The sequence below is a fragment of the Daphnia pulicaria genome, chromosome 8, assembly GCF_021234035.1.
Source record: "Daphnia pulicaria isolate SC F1-1A chromosome 8, SC_F0-13Bv2, whole genome shotgun sequence".
NCBI classification, from domain to species: domain Eukaryota; kingdom Metazoa; phylum Arthropoda; class Branchiopoda; order Diplostraca; family Daphniidae; genus Daphnia; species Daphnia pulicaria.
Window position 1 is genome coordinate 9,564,466 of NC_060920.1, and position 12,603 is coordinate 9,577,068.

General features: G+C 37.7%; 4 protein-coding genes across 6 annotated transcripts; all 4 read right to left on the minus strand.

Annotated features, from left to right (window-relative positions):
- Positions 1-328: 328 nt before the first annotated feature.
- Positions 329-1,594, minus strand: LOC124311396 (sesquipedalian-1-like). Its single transcript, XM_046775869.1, has 3 exons — positions 1,195-1,594; positions 941-1,129; positions 329-878 (listed from the first exon to the last, which is right to left on the minus strand). The coding sequence occupies exons 1-3, from the start codon at positions 1,400-1,402 to the stop codon at positions 601-603; spliced, it is 675 nt and encodes a 224-aa protein (XP_046631825.1). The 5' UTR covers positions 1,403-1,594; the 3' UTR covers positions 329-600.
- A 219-nt stretch (positions 1,595-1,813) lies between these two features.
- LOC124311049 (glycosylphosphatidylinositol anchor attachment 1 protein-like) lies at positions 1,814-4,634 on the minus strand. The gene is made up of 12 exons (XM_046775319.1): positions 4,390-4,634; positions 4,241-4,335; positions 4,038-4,160; positions 3,807-3,966; positions 3,541-3,692; positions 3,329-3,481; positions 3,149-3,267; positions 2,990-3,067; positions 2,811-2,914; positions 2,454-2,748; positions 2,225-2,389; positions 1,814-2,162 (listed from the first exon to the last, which is right to left on the minus strand). Exons 1-12 carry the CDS (start codon positions 4,532-4,534, stop codon positions 1,886-1,888), a joined length of 1,866 nt encoding a protein of 621 aa, XP_046631275.1. The 5' UTR covers positions 4,535-4,634; the 3' UTR covers positions 1,814-1,885.
- A 426-nt stretch (positions 4,635-5,060) lies between these two features.
- On the minus strand, positions 5,061-9,907 carry LOC124310937 (1-phosphatidylinositol 4,5-bisphosphate phosphodiesterase delta-4-like). 2 transcript variants are annotated; one of them, XM_046775114.1, is made up of 18 exons: positions 9,821-9,907; positions 9,359-9,701; positions 9,128-9,294; positions 8,874-9,056; positions 8,408-8,657; positions 8,195-8,324; positions 8,006-8,121; positions 7,784-7,941; positions 7,610-7,721; positions 7,362-7,447; positions 7,081-7,290; positions 6,542-7,005; positions 6,375-6,459; positions 6,130-6,309; positions 5,910-6,054; positions 5,701-5,852; positions 5,484-5,633; positions 5,061-5,412 (listed from the first exon to the last, which is right to left on the minus strand). In XM_046775114.1, exons 3-18 carry the CDS (start codon positions 9,168-9,170, stop codon positions 5,315-5,317), a joined length of 2,562 nt encoding a protein of 853 aa, XP_046631070.1. In that variant the 5' UTR covers positions 9,171-9,294; positions 9,359-9,701; positions 9,821-9,907; the 3' UTR covers positions 5,061-5,314. The 2 variants fall into 2 exon arrangements, with proteins under 2 accessions (XP_046631070.1, XP_046631071.1); XM_046775115.1 differs by lacking the exon at positions 9,359-9,701 and having other exon boundaries at positions 9,821-9,898.
- LOC124311201 (E3 ubiquitin-protein ligase RNF25-like) lies at positions 9,823-11,866 on the minus strand. Of its 2 annotated transcripts, XM_046775581.1 has the most exons (7): positions 11,771-11,866; positions 11,625-11,708; positions 11,471-11,539; positions 11,153-11,393; positions 10,854-11,087; positions 10,097-10,776; positions 9,823-10,016 (listed from the first exon to the last, which is right to left on the minus strand). In XM_046775581.1, exons 2-7 carry the CDS (start codon positions 11,660-11,662, stop codon positions 10,013-10,015), a joined length of 1,266 nt encoding a protein of 421 aa, XP_046631537.1. In that variant the 5' UTR covers positions 11,663-11,708; positions 11,771-11,866; the 3' UTR covers positions 9,823-10,012. The 2 variants fall into 2 exon arrangements, with proteins under 2 accessions (XP_046631537.1, XP_046631536.1); XM_046775580.1 differs by having other exon boundaries at positions 11,625-11,833.
- Positions 11,867-12,603: the final 737 nt, after the last annotated feature.

A 12,603-nucleotide genomic window follows, 5' to 3' on the forward strand; every position in this document is an offset into this window, starting at 1 on the left:
CCATAGCTTTGCTATCATCTATCTACCAAGTAGCCTACAAAAGGACAATGAATCGCAAAGTGAGCACCGTATGTGTATGTCCGATTGTCCGTATAATTTTAAGAAATGGGTCGAAATGCGGACAGATTCTTTCTAGTTTCTACATCCCTGTATAAAATCCAAAATCGAATTTCAAACCATAATTTAATTGTTTCTTAAAACAATTTTAATTGAAACGAGACCGATGACAAAATAACGGACATGTGTAAGAGTCAAGGAATATTTATAGAGTACTACTGTACTAGCTAAGAGACGCGGCCAAGGACAAGTTGAATTCCAAAAATGTTATAAAACATTGTTTTATCATGTATTTTGAGTCGTAAATTTTTCCGATATTGTTAAACAGAATTAAATTGAAAACACCTGGAATGAAACATGACAATACTATTAAGAAGATATGAATCAGAGGCCACTAAGTGAAAATAGATTACAGTACATCAGGAGATCAAAAAGGGGACACTATTTTGAAATAACATGCTTTTAAAAAGTTCATATATGAAGGCAACATATGGCTCCTCCACATTAGTCAAATCTTATTACAATCACATCTAATTACAAGACCTACAAAGTTATCAGCACATCTTCTTTGATAACACTGGTTAAATTAGCTCTCTTTTCCCTCTTCCATACATCTCTATCTTTATTGATTTGTTTACCATACTCATTATGAATGGAGGTAAAATTTTGTTTTTTTATTACTTTTCGAGTGGCTACATTGGAACTAGTTTCCCTTTCTATCAAGTTAAAAGGATTATGACGTTGTCTGGCTGGAACAACAGGTGGTACTGCCAAGCCATCTGTTACACTATTCAATCCAAGTTTATGTAACCGATCAAGCTCTGTTCAAACACAGCATCAATCAATATTGGTTAAAATACAAATATTTCTGAAAAAACAATACCTGTAAGTTCATCTACTTGCTTTTGCAGTTCAGTTACCATGACCTTCATATAATCATAGCTAGCACAAGTTACTGCTTTCATCCATTCTTCCATCAGTTCCTGGTTCTCTGCACTTAAAACAAAAGTGCGATCTCCTGGACCATGGAAAGTTATATTAAAGCTATATGCTTCATCCTCTTCTGACAACTCTGTAACCAAATTCAACATATGGTTATAAATTAGGGCTAAACTTTGTCAGAAATTTGCAACTTACCCACAGTACATCCTTCAACAATAACCACTCCAGCTGGCTCTCTGTCAGTTTTCTTTTCGAAATAGTACAAAAGGTTTCCTTTCAAAACAAACCAGCGTTTTTGGAAACCCTTGTTAGATTCTCCTTTTTTATTAAGCCAGCCTTCTTTATCGATAACCAAATTAGAGGCATTGGCGATAGCAATGAGATTCTTTTCATTCACTTTCATGTTAAACTAAAAGAGCTGAGCTATAAATTTCCTTCTACAATATCTAGAGATAGAAAGTGTTAAAATGCTGACCACTGATATAACTTGATCGACACTTTCGACAGGCAGAACTTATTAAGAAGCAGAGCAGACGCTAATCTGTTAGAAGTTATTAAGCCTGTAGGTATTTTGAGTTTCAGCAACCAGAACGGATAGAACACAAAATTCTGTAAAAAAACGGGGTTTTTTTATTGAATACAATCACTTTGTCACATTGTCATCAATCATCATAGTCATTCAGTCTACCAGATATATCCTCTCTCGGTAATGAGTAGGCCTAATCATTGTTTCATTGCCGCATTTATTTTATGACTGTACGTCTGCAATTCTGCATTTACTAGATTTCGGCAAACTGTACTAAAAACACGTGAATGCATGATAAAAAAATGAAAATTTAATCGGATGACTTACGGAAAATTTACAACAAAGGGCGACAAAATTTTATTAACGTGATAAATTACTCAAATTTGCCCAGGCAAGTGACCACAGCGGCAAGTAAAGAGTTGATACAGCAAAGAAAAGCCAATTTCCATAAAACGTTCCATCAACAACCGCGTAAATCAGAGCACGTTGGGCAGCTATATGTGTTTTGCCTAAAAATTTCCAAGGTTGATTTATTTCTTCCGGAAACACTCTGTAAGTATCAATAAGTGTAGCGATAAACAGCAGCGATAGTGGATGTACTAACATTAGCACAGCGTAGCGGCAATATTTCAAGAACCTAATACCAATGAAAAAATTGCTATCAAGGTTTTAAAGAATTTAATACAAACGAACGCAAACCTTTGGGAAACTGGCTTGGCAATGGAAAATACCGGACTGATTATAAAACAAGTGAGCACGGCAAGGGAAATATTGCCCATCGCAACTGCGTACATCAGAGTAGATGTTAGTAAAAGAATTGCGCATTGAACACAATTGGCAGATAATCGTTGTATGGATAGCATCCTAAATGTGAAAGGAAAGTGTTTGTTTTAAATAAGAACAATGTAAATAAATAAAATCATAATACCTGACGCCAACAGTTGAAGTTAAAATGCAATGAATTACGCTGAGCATACAAAATCCTCCAAAAACAACGTCTTCCGTGCTTAGCCCCAATGCCATAGAACGATTAAATATTGTAAGTTTTTCGGGCGCCGAGTAAAAAAGCAAACCACAAATCGTACTGTACAACACAAACGAGCCTAAATTAAGGAAATTCCAATTTTGTTTTTCATTTGGATTCTCTTTTCGTGATATATAAAGTGCAACAGCTTGTAATAACATCGAGCCAATCATAAGCCCAAATGGCGGCATATATACACCTTAAAATAAAAAATAAAAATTAATAGTTACAGAAATTGAATGTTGGAAAATATATGACTACCAATAGAAACATAGCGATTGGTAGCAGGTAATAGATAAAAGAAAAAAGATTGGTGAAATCTTTCTTGCAGGTTGTTCAAACTTCTCATGATACCCTCGATTGCTCTAGCAAAAATATAAATGATAACATTAGTGCACATCACTCGAATGGCTGGCTACGTTCAGTCATTTTCAAATTACCTTCCCATCAACAGAAAATTTGATCCATGCCACCCTCTCTTATACGAGCCAGCCACTGTTAAGGCTTCAATTCCAAACCTATGGAGACAAATATCAAGGCAACAAAAAATTTGTCACTATTTGTTTTCATGGTAGAACATACAAGTGGACTTCACAGACCGGTGGAAGAGGCCGTGATTCCCAGTGGGCACTCCAGTTGCTTGAGAGGCCATTAAAGTCAGTAATGACGAAGCGGAATATATCCAACCTTCCATACTAAGTGGATCCGGATAGTCCTCCTATAAAAGAACAATTATTTAGATTTAGCCACAAGATGACAACAATAATACAAAAATTTACCCTCTCTTTCAAAGTGGTTGTAAATCTCTCCTGCTGGAACAGTCTATGTACAAGGTTAACGAGATCTAAATTTGGAAGTTGCCCATTCAACCCTTCCATTCGTACATCGATATGAGATATCTTTTCGTATGGGATTTCTAAATTGATTGCAGCCTAATATGCATATTTGTTGAATGGATTAGCTGGTTAACTCGAGAACAATATATACGCACTTGTATGGCACCAGCACGGGCATCCAACTGCCCAAAATCAATTGAATTTGACCCAGACGATGTATAGTGATAAGCTTCTAACCAAGCTTCCATGCCAAGTTGTTCATGCTCCGTTACAACAAAAATAACATCTCGAGCCCAGTATGAGGCCGCTAAAAAAAAAATACGTTGATTAGTTCTACCCAATATTTTAATGTAAAAATTATAATAAATTAAAAAAAAAAAAAAAACGGTTATCAATAGACAATCCGAATACTCATAATTACCCCGAAAAGATGCTGCCAGGGAAAGCATAACGGCAATTCCAGCATTGGTTCCCGTCAGTACAGAATCAGGAGGTCGGTAAGGAACAGACATTACAAGGCATTCTGTACTAGCCCCTCTTGAAGCCCTTAAAATGCCATAAACATTTTTGCCAGAATAAACCTAAGAAAAAGAATGGCATTGTAACTAAATTTTGAAAAAAAAATATATATATATATATTTTCCAATAAAACCTCATTTTCATCTAATGGATATTTGACAGAAAAGTTGTGGGTGAATGTATCTAATCCTAATTGTTTGAACTGAGCAGCAATGAATGCATGGGGCATTCCATTTGGGTATCTTTCAGCTTCTGCCTACATGAGACAAAAAAAATTTCATTGTTAAAATCCATGAAATGTAATATGTAATAAATTTTGAAATAACCTAGTCTTACTTTGATGGCAGCTACATACTGACGGGCAAGGAAATCTTCCTTAAAATTGGAATGTACAAGACCAGGTAATAATGCATTTTCAGAGAAATAAGTTCCTATCATGAAACAATGTATGATAAACAAAATATGAAATTTAATGAGGAATTTACCGGCGTTGAACTGGCGATAGGCAAGACAAACAAACCACACAATGCTTCCAATGTAAAACAAGCTGGACAGCACCTTTTGCTTACCAACAAATTTTAACAATAAAGGAGACAATTGTTTATCAGATGGATTACTTAATAAACCCATCCTAATGTGATATATGCAAAACTACTAATGGAGCACTGCAGAATTTGTATTCAAACAACTGCTAAGTGCTAACGCTACCGGTGACAGTGAGGTAACTGAATATAGCAATTAGCAGACGATATTGGACGTCAAAATATTTTCTCCATGTTTTGAAAGGTTGCACTTGCAGGGTTGAAAAAAAAAACGATTTGGAAGTTATGTTATAAATGTAAGCAAGATGCTAGTGTTTTTTTTACTATTATTATAATAATTAAGCTTAATAAATAATAGGTGTATTTTTTCATTGAAAAAAATTATAGCGTGACACTGCGTGAGCGTGAGCCGCTCGTTGAGCGGTGAAACGTGTTGCATTACAAATAAAAAAATAAATGGCTGGCCAATGTTCTTTCAGAAGCTTCACAAACCAATATATGTTATTTGTTTCAAGTAACCATTCATTTTATGGTAAATATTAAGAGTATATTTTGAATGTGTAAAACACAGATATTTCTGCTGAGGTGTTTTCAGAGATCCCCCCCCCATCATCTTCATTAATTTGATTCAATTATTCACAAACATGTATTTATATTTTTTTTAACAAAAAAAGGACAGTTTTAGACATAAGGGTAAGGAAATGATTTGACATAACATCAGCAGTCAATCCGCAAAAAGCTTTTCAGTAATTAAAAGGACGTTTGTTATTATTGAGGACTGGATTGGATAGTTTTTTAATTAGTTTTTTTATGGTCGCCTACCGCACGGCATCAAACCAAGTACGGAAGAAGTGCTAGTAGAATCCTACTATGCAGAAGGCAAATCACGAATTGATACATGAAGGAATATAGTTGCGTTCGGGATTGGATTTCCTTCTCGACACAATAGGCAAATATGTCCATAACCTTACACAAAACGAGAACTTGGATGTTAACTTTCTCAATGATAGATACACATATATTTCTTCTATACACACCTGATTTTAAACTTTTAATTGGGACTACCTTTACACCAACTAAATCATCGTCCGACATAGGATCTTTGTCCCTAACCGAAATAACAAGAAGGTCTAATTCAGGCTGCCGTAATCGAAATTCGGTCGTCTCTTTCCAACAGGGATTAAAGCCTGGGTGACAGAGATAAATATAAAATGCAAATTAATAAAGCGTAACTTAAAATTTGTCAAAACATACCATTATCGTCTACGTGCTTTGTTTTGAATTTAAGGCGATCAGCCGGATGACCCATGATTTGAACCGTAACATAGGGATCAATGACTTTCTTTTCAAATTTTGGGAGATTTTGTCCACTTATAATTTGAAGTCGAACAACCTTACTACCCGATCTATAAATAAATAGTAATTTCTTTACGCGATCATTTCTAATCAAAATAAAAACTCACAATCCAGCTTCCGCTTCCGGAATTTCACCTATTTTTGGCTTACGCAATACGGCTGGCTTAAGCACATATCCACACTTTCCGTTAACTTGAAAAAATGCCTCGTTGATAACTTTATAGATTCCACTTGTTTGGTAGTTCAAAGCAACTAGACAATTTAATTTACTGATTGATAGTAATTTTTTTTTCTTTTACGGTAAGAAGGAAATTATTAGTTATAAACCTATCTGACAGCCTGCGCTCCAAAACTGTGATGGGTCGTAGTTCGAACTGTCAGTTCGCGAGCCTTTCGGGTATATCCGCACTAGTTGATTACTGGTATGCTGAATGAAACTCGATCGCTCACGGCGAATTAGTTTTTTTGCTTTTATTTCCGAAAGTGACGAGATGTGAAAACATCGACCTGAAATTAATCATAGCGATGGAATTTGAATTCATTCGATTTGCGAAGTGACCATGTTATGTTACCTGTTTCGATATTTTGATGAAATCCACCAAATTTTTTCGCTTCGCAAATATTTACTAAATCTGACAGATTGTACAATTGGTCATCCTAAGGAGTAAGAAACATTTGATTGCCATTTAAAAAAGTACAGAAAAATTGTAATAGCCTAACGATTTCAGTAGCAACTTACACTGTCCGTAACGTCACTTGAATTTTGATCTGATGACTTTGCAATATCCGAACTTCCCAACTTTCTTTGATTTTCCATTTCTTGATTCTTCATTCGTATTTCTTTGTCTCTCGTTGCGTATTCAGTCGAAAGTTCTTCTGGGGTGACTTTATTCGTCAATGAATCACATTCCTCTGGTGAGCGCCCGACATTCGCTGTATTATCGGCTAATGAATCTAAATCTTCTATTACATACGAAGCTGAAACGGTATTATCCATCGATTTAACTCCATCAGCTGGATCATCAGAATCGTCGAAGTCACTTTCGTTTTTATCTTCTTCGTCATCGCTACTTTCGTTGGCTTCTGATTCACCATCGGTTTGTCCAGAAAGTTTTTTGGCCTTGATGATGATTTTATTTTTTAATTCTTCGGGAGTTGGCAGCGCTTTCATTGAATCATCAACGGGCGTTGCATACAACATATCTATTAACAAAAAAGGAAGAAGGCGACTTTACATTAAACATTTAAAAACAAAAACTTGGTGAATAACTTGACGACCTCCAAGAATATCGCTGAGTAAGAAGGCCAGTCTCCTTGTTTGCTTTTTCGAAAGGTGGGACTCCAGAGAGAGAATCAGTGGGTATGGTGAAACTTTAAAAGCGTAGGGCTTTATAGCGTCAATCAGAACATCCGTTAGCATTACTTGAGATGTTAAAGTATGTCCATGGTAGATGATCGGATCTCCGGCAGGACCATCCCAAAGATCCACTATTAAAATAATTCAATTGTAAAATTTACCATAAGGAAACCATCGAGTGATTATTGCTTTTAAAACAAACGTTCAACACAACGGCAGCCTTGCTCCAAAGCCTTTATATATGCTTGCACGCTACTTTTGCTGGTTAATTGGTTACCCTTCAAATATCTGTAAAGAGAAATGTTAACGCTCTTAGTGAACATTTGGAAATAGCACAGTCAATCAATGCGAGTGCAAATTTTTCTTTAGCAAAACTCAACCTTCAAAACAGTTTTTTTTTTTTCGAAGGGTCACTAAATTAACAAACGAATAAAACTGAAGAGTATTTACGTATTGTGAGAGGACGCTATGTAATAAGCGGACAACGGCTGATTCATATCTTGGAACAGTTTTTGGTGGTCTTCGATAGCGATATCATATGATTTCATTAATGAAGTAAAACCTGTAGCCATCTTATGTTAGCAGAATTAAAGAAAAAAATGAAATTTGTCATGATTGTTGTACCAGCTATGGTGAGTAGTCCTTCTTGTTTGGCGTCAGAGACTTCGTGTTTGGAAATCAGGGCGTTTGCTTGGAGTGTATCGACAGCCAAAAACTGTTCCTGAGCCAGGAAGATCTTCAACTCATCAGCGGTCATGGCTGCCGAATCCGAAACAGCATATCTAAATAATTTAAGTTATAGATTTTACAACAAAAAATGGACCCATCAGAAATTTGGCTTTTTACGTTTCAAAAATCTCTTCCAGTTCGGATCTTTTAGTGAGGTTACGAAAAAACTGGAGGAATTCTTGGCAGTCTAAAACCTGTTTTCCGTTCATCTGTTTCTTGTCCACGTTAACAGCCTATAAAATTGCAACAGCGATGTAATTTTGAAATACGTTAATATATCCTTGAAATCTTAGAAAGGTTACATACGTTAAACAGATCCTTTGCATATTTGCGACTCAATTTGATGTTGATCCGTTCGAGTAAATCCCGCACTTGTTTAAAGGTCAGTGCCCCTGTCCTGTCCTCGTCGGCCTTTCTAAACTGCAGTCTCAACCATCTAACATTTAAAAAAAAAAAAGAAAAAAAAAAAGGATTAGAATGTTTAAATAAAACATGACTTCTCTTTCAGGCACTTATTACATCCAATATTGATTTTCATGGTGAACGCTCCGAACAATGCAGACAAGTCTTTTGAGAGTGGACAGCCACAAGCTCGACGTGTCTTCGTCCTGAGCAATTAGATTGTATTCACGTTCACCAAATACGACTGTGAAGCACATTTTTTTGCTCAATGCCGAGTCCAACCACTTTTTTGAATTTCCTCTTTTTTCAATTTGTTGATAAAAATCCGTTTTCCATCGTCGAACCTCCGTGATATCCATCAAGTCAACTGAGAATTCATTTCAAATTAATAATAAACGAGATTTATGCCCAATATAGAATAGTGGAGACGAGATAATATAGTGACAAATGATTATTACACTGCCAAAGTCCAACAAAAATAGTGCATGTTGTCTTGATTTTATCACGTGAACAGTTTTGGGGAGGTCAGTAAATTTCCATTTTATAACGTGCATAGGTCGAAAAACAAAAAGCGGATATTTACCGTGCGTTGGACATGAATTCCAAAACGGTTTTTGTGAAGGAACATAGCGAAGGCACATCCGTTCCGTATCTAACCAAAACCGACGTAGATACCAATCTGTTCCGGACCGAACTTTCCAAAACTGGCAGCCTTTTGACAAGGCCGTGATGTCATTTTTCATAAAGGCACAACGACTGCGCACACCTGGGCATAAATATCAGCATATCTTTAAATATCGGAAGAAAATATCGTTAGTATGAATACAAAAGCAATACCTTCAATAAAATCAGACGGTTCAATTAACTGTTGCAGCTCCATGGTCAATCGACAAATGAAAAGTTTTCACCTTTGCAACGGGTGAATATTTTTAAACTTTTGCTTGGTATGTGTGCGTAACAAAACAAATGTTTGTGGTGTGCAGTGAAAGCGAACCGGCAGGCAACTAAGCCAAGCATATACGAAAGATGATAAGAAATAAGGACTTTAATAAAAAAACAAATACCAACCATTACGACAGGTCTACATGAGTCAGAGATAACAGTTCGGCCTCGAACAGAAACGACGAATTAGACACCGTTTAGTTTTCACTAAATATAACTCTGTTTCGATGATAACGTTCGTGCTCAGTTTTAAAAAAACGACGAAATTCGAAGTTCGGAGGGGTTGTTAGTCGAGCGTGCAGTCGCACAGAACGCAAGCGACCGATTCCGGGAAAAGGAAAAAGACCATCGTTCCGAAACGGAGTAAGCCTCTATTACGGATGTGTGTCTGCTTGTGAAACGTTTTGCTCCACTCGTCGCAGCTCCACAGCTGTTTCATTAACCTGCGTGGCTTCACACTTATTTCCAACTTCGTACAACAAGTAACATTTCAACACTTGATAAACAATGGCGGTTATCTAACGTTACGGTTACGGCAACTGAAAGTCAAATCTGCAAGAAAACTAGAAGATAAAGAATTCCACTAACCGTTGTCGTATACCGCGATGACATTTATTTTTACGTAAAATCAGCATTTCCCAACAGGTAATAATGAAAAGAGAGGGAAGTGGAGAGTATCCCGATACACCAGATACGGGCTAGTAACGAGAAAGGATATCTACAGAGCTTCAAATGTCTTGTTTGATGAACTGGAAACAGCACTGGGAGTATCCACTTTGGTCACCTGATTCCGCCAGATAATAATAACGGTGTTGAGTAACAAAGCTAATCGCAAAACCATGTGATGTTATACACAGTTCTTACCTCGGCGCAAAACCTGGGGGTGGACGAACTTGAGCTGCAGATGGAGGATGAGGAGTCGTACCGTTGGAACGAGCCGCAGGAGGAGGATGAGGAGCCGTACCGTAGGGACGTTCTGCTACGGAAAGGGTCGACTCTTCTGCACGATGTCGGGGTTGAGAATTTTGCTTTTCAGTTGACGATTGTCGGTTGGGGGGATTCGATGGGCGTGCGATATTTTGAGCAGGGACTGGCCGTTCTTTGCCATTGCTGTCAGATGAACGGATCCATTTTCCTCGCACCGGTCTCCTGTTGTGTTGCTGTGGACGAGACCAATCGGGCCTACTAGCGACTGGTTTACTAGTGGAAGGTGCTTGAACTGGAGCTGCTTTGATTTCGGGTTGACTCTGTGACTGTTGGACAACTTTTTCCGTTGTAAACGAGGGGGCTTCAGCTGTTGAGGGGGATGTTGCAGCTGTGTTCTCCGTAACAACCAGAAACCGACTGTCCTCCATGTCTTTGTCAATAATGCCTCCTCTAGTCTTTTGTCTGTGATATTGTTTATCCATTTCTTTTCTCCAAGCTGTGAATTTGGCATCTTTACTAAACTGTTCTTGAAAATTCTCAACCTCATGCGGAGGAGGTGCCAGTTTTAGCGAAGCTAACTCGACGTTTATCACTTCGCGGCAAACAGGGCAAGTAAACTGTAAAAATGAAACAAAAATATTGAGGTTGAATTGTGCTGTACAAATAAATTAGCATAGTATGCAAACTTTCTCACTTGTTTTGTTTTCTTTTCCTTCCAGTTGGAACCCCTAGGATTATTGGCAGTTTCTTGGTCATCCTCCTCTTTCCACTGTGTTTGCATACTCTCACAGAAGCGAGATAGACAGTGGGAATGGAAATGATGATAGCAAGGAGTATAGGTAAACACATCATCTGGATGAAAGTCAAACAAGCAGATGGTGCAATGGCCTGTGGGTCTGTTGCTATTTGTAAGACATTCACGTAACAACTGTATTGGTCCGAAATGGTTATGATTTAGAAATGTTGTGTAGAATTTGATGAGAAAATAACTACCTCAATTATTTCATAGATAACAGGGCTCCCAGAAAAATCTTGGCATTTTTCATTGCACAACTTAAGAGCATTGGCTAAAAAATCATCTCCAAGGCCTCTGGGATTTTTCAAGTTCACTGACGGTGGTTGGTCTGGATAACCAGCTGGGAATTTCATGACTAGAGTCAGGCAGACATAATGTTGATTGGCATCATCAGCAGTAGAGGGGTATAATGTGTGTCGGAATTCTATTGGCCTTCCACTAGAGAAGTGGAGCAGTTGGATGACAGTCCATATAAATTAGCATTCATTAGCAATTGTGTAAAATTTATGCATTACCTAGGGCTATACGTGACATCCAATTCAGAAAATAATATAGCTTCAAGTGCTTCAATTTCTTCCAAAAGGCTAAATAAATTCATAAATGTGTAAAACAGGTTAATCGAATTGACATTGTCTTCCTGCAGGGGTCACTGAATAACATTTCTAATACCTTTGATCTGATTCATTATAAGCATTTCCATTGTTCATGCTGGCGGAATTACGCTAAATCTAGAAAGCGAAACTTTTCAATTTCCTGTTAACGGAACAAACGGTATAATGATTCGAGTGGAGATGGCAGAAAATGATTTAGAAAACCTCCGGGAATCTTGAGATCCGCAAGCAACGAACGAACTTTTTTTTGGCAGTAGCAGAAGAAATTGCGGGAAGAAAGCGGTGAAAGCTATTTCCGCTAGGTGGCTCAATTGGATTTTTTCAAACGACATTAAGGGCGGGCTTTTGGCCTTTTGCACATCATCATCGACCGACCGACTCGCGCACAATTCCTACAGAAATTTAACCCATCGGGACTAACCGCAATGTGGCAAAATTACACCTTTGCAGCTATGATGAGTTTGGCGTAAGTCATAAACCTCCAAAAAGTTGAAAGTAGCGCATTCATTAAGCCGTAAATAGTGGAAAAAAATCTTCATCAAATTCAGGAGAATGAAGAGAAAGTTTAGCATTTAAAGTTATTTTAAAATAATAGCCCGACCCTGACTCGCTCAGCCAACTTGTGCTTCAGTTCAATATCATTTATATCACGCAACACGCATGCAGCCAGCTTGGGTTATTGACGTCTGACGACGCTTCGTTGCTGCACCGGATTTAGGCGACTATTCAACGTTCACAGTTCGGCAGTCAAGTTACGCAAGTTCAGAATGTTTTTCGGAAGGCCGGTCACGTCGTCCCGTCCGAACCGAAACAGACGGGGAGTTTCTCTTTGCGAACGCTGGGCACGCCTGTACATATAGTGAAATATTAGAGGAAAGCCAACAAGAAGAAAGAGAATAATACCGAAGAAAATACGGAGATGAAGAAAATGCATCGCCTTGGTGATGTTGATTAAATGGTTTTGCGTTGAATCAAACACGTCTTGTCGTCAGGCGGCCATCAAAAGAGTTCTTGGAACCGAGCCCTCGTCTACATGC

Bases quoted from the DNA above. Each gene is read 5' to 3' on its own strand.
- LOC124311049 (XM_046775319.1), bottom strand. From the start codon at position 4,534: ATGGGTTTATTAAGTAATCCATCTGATAAACAATTGTCTCCTTTATTG. The intron at 3,693-3,806 runs GTAATTATGAGT...TTTTTTTTTTAG, and splicing joins CCTGGCAGCATCTTTTCGGG to CGGCCTCATACTGGGCTCGA. The intron at 2,163-2,224 runs GTTTGCGTTCGT...CATTGGTATTAG, and splicing joins GCCAAGCCAGTTTCCCAAAG to GTTCTTGAAATATTGCCGCT.
- LOC124310937 (XM_046775114.1), bottom strand. From the start codon at position 9,170: ATGGAGCTGCAACAGTTAATTGAACCGTCTGATTTTATTGAAG. The intron at 7,942-8,005 runs GTAAAAAGCCAA...TAAATTATTTAG, and splicing joins CTGGAAGAGATTTTTGAAAC to ATATGCTGTTTCGGATTCGG. The intron at 5,853-5,909 runs GTGAGTTTTTAT...ATTTATTTATAG, and splicing joins CCGGAAGCGGAAGCTGGATT to ATCGGGTAGTAAGGTTGTTC.
- LOC124311396 (XM_046775869.1), bottom strand. From the start codon at position 1,402: ATGAAAGTGAATGAAAAGAATCTCATTGCTATCGCCAATGCCTCTAAT. The intron at 1,130-1,194 runs GTAAGTTGCAAA...ATTTGGTTACAG, and splicing joins TGTTGAAGGATGTACTGTGG to AGTTGTCAGAAGAGGATGAA. The intron at 879-940 runs GTATTGTTTTTT...GTGTTTGAACAG, and splicing joins GCAAGTAGATGAACTTACAG to AGCTTGATCGGTTACATAAA.
- LOC124311201 (XM_046775581.1), bottom strand. From the start codon at position 11,662: ATGAACAATGGAAATGCTTATAATGAATCAGATCAAAG. The intron at 11,394-11,470 runs GTAATGCATAAA...CCACTTCTCTAG, and splicing joins GATGTCACGTATAGCCCTAG to TGGAAGGCCAATAGAATTCC. The intron at 10,777-10,853 runs GTGAGAAAGTTT...TCATTTTTACAG, and splicing joins AGGAAAAGAAAACAAAACAA to TTTACTTGCCCTGTTTGCCG.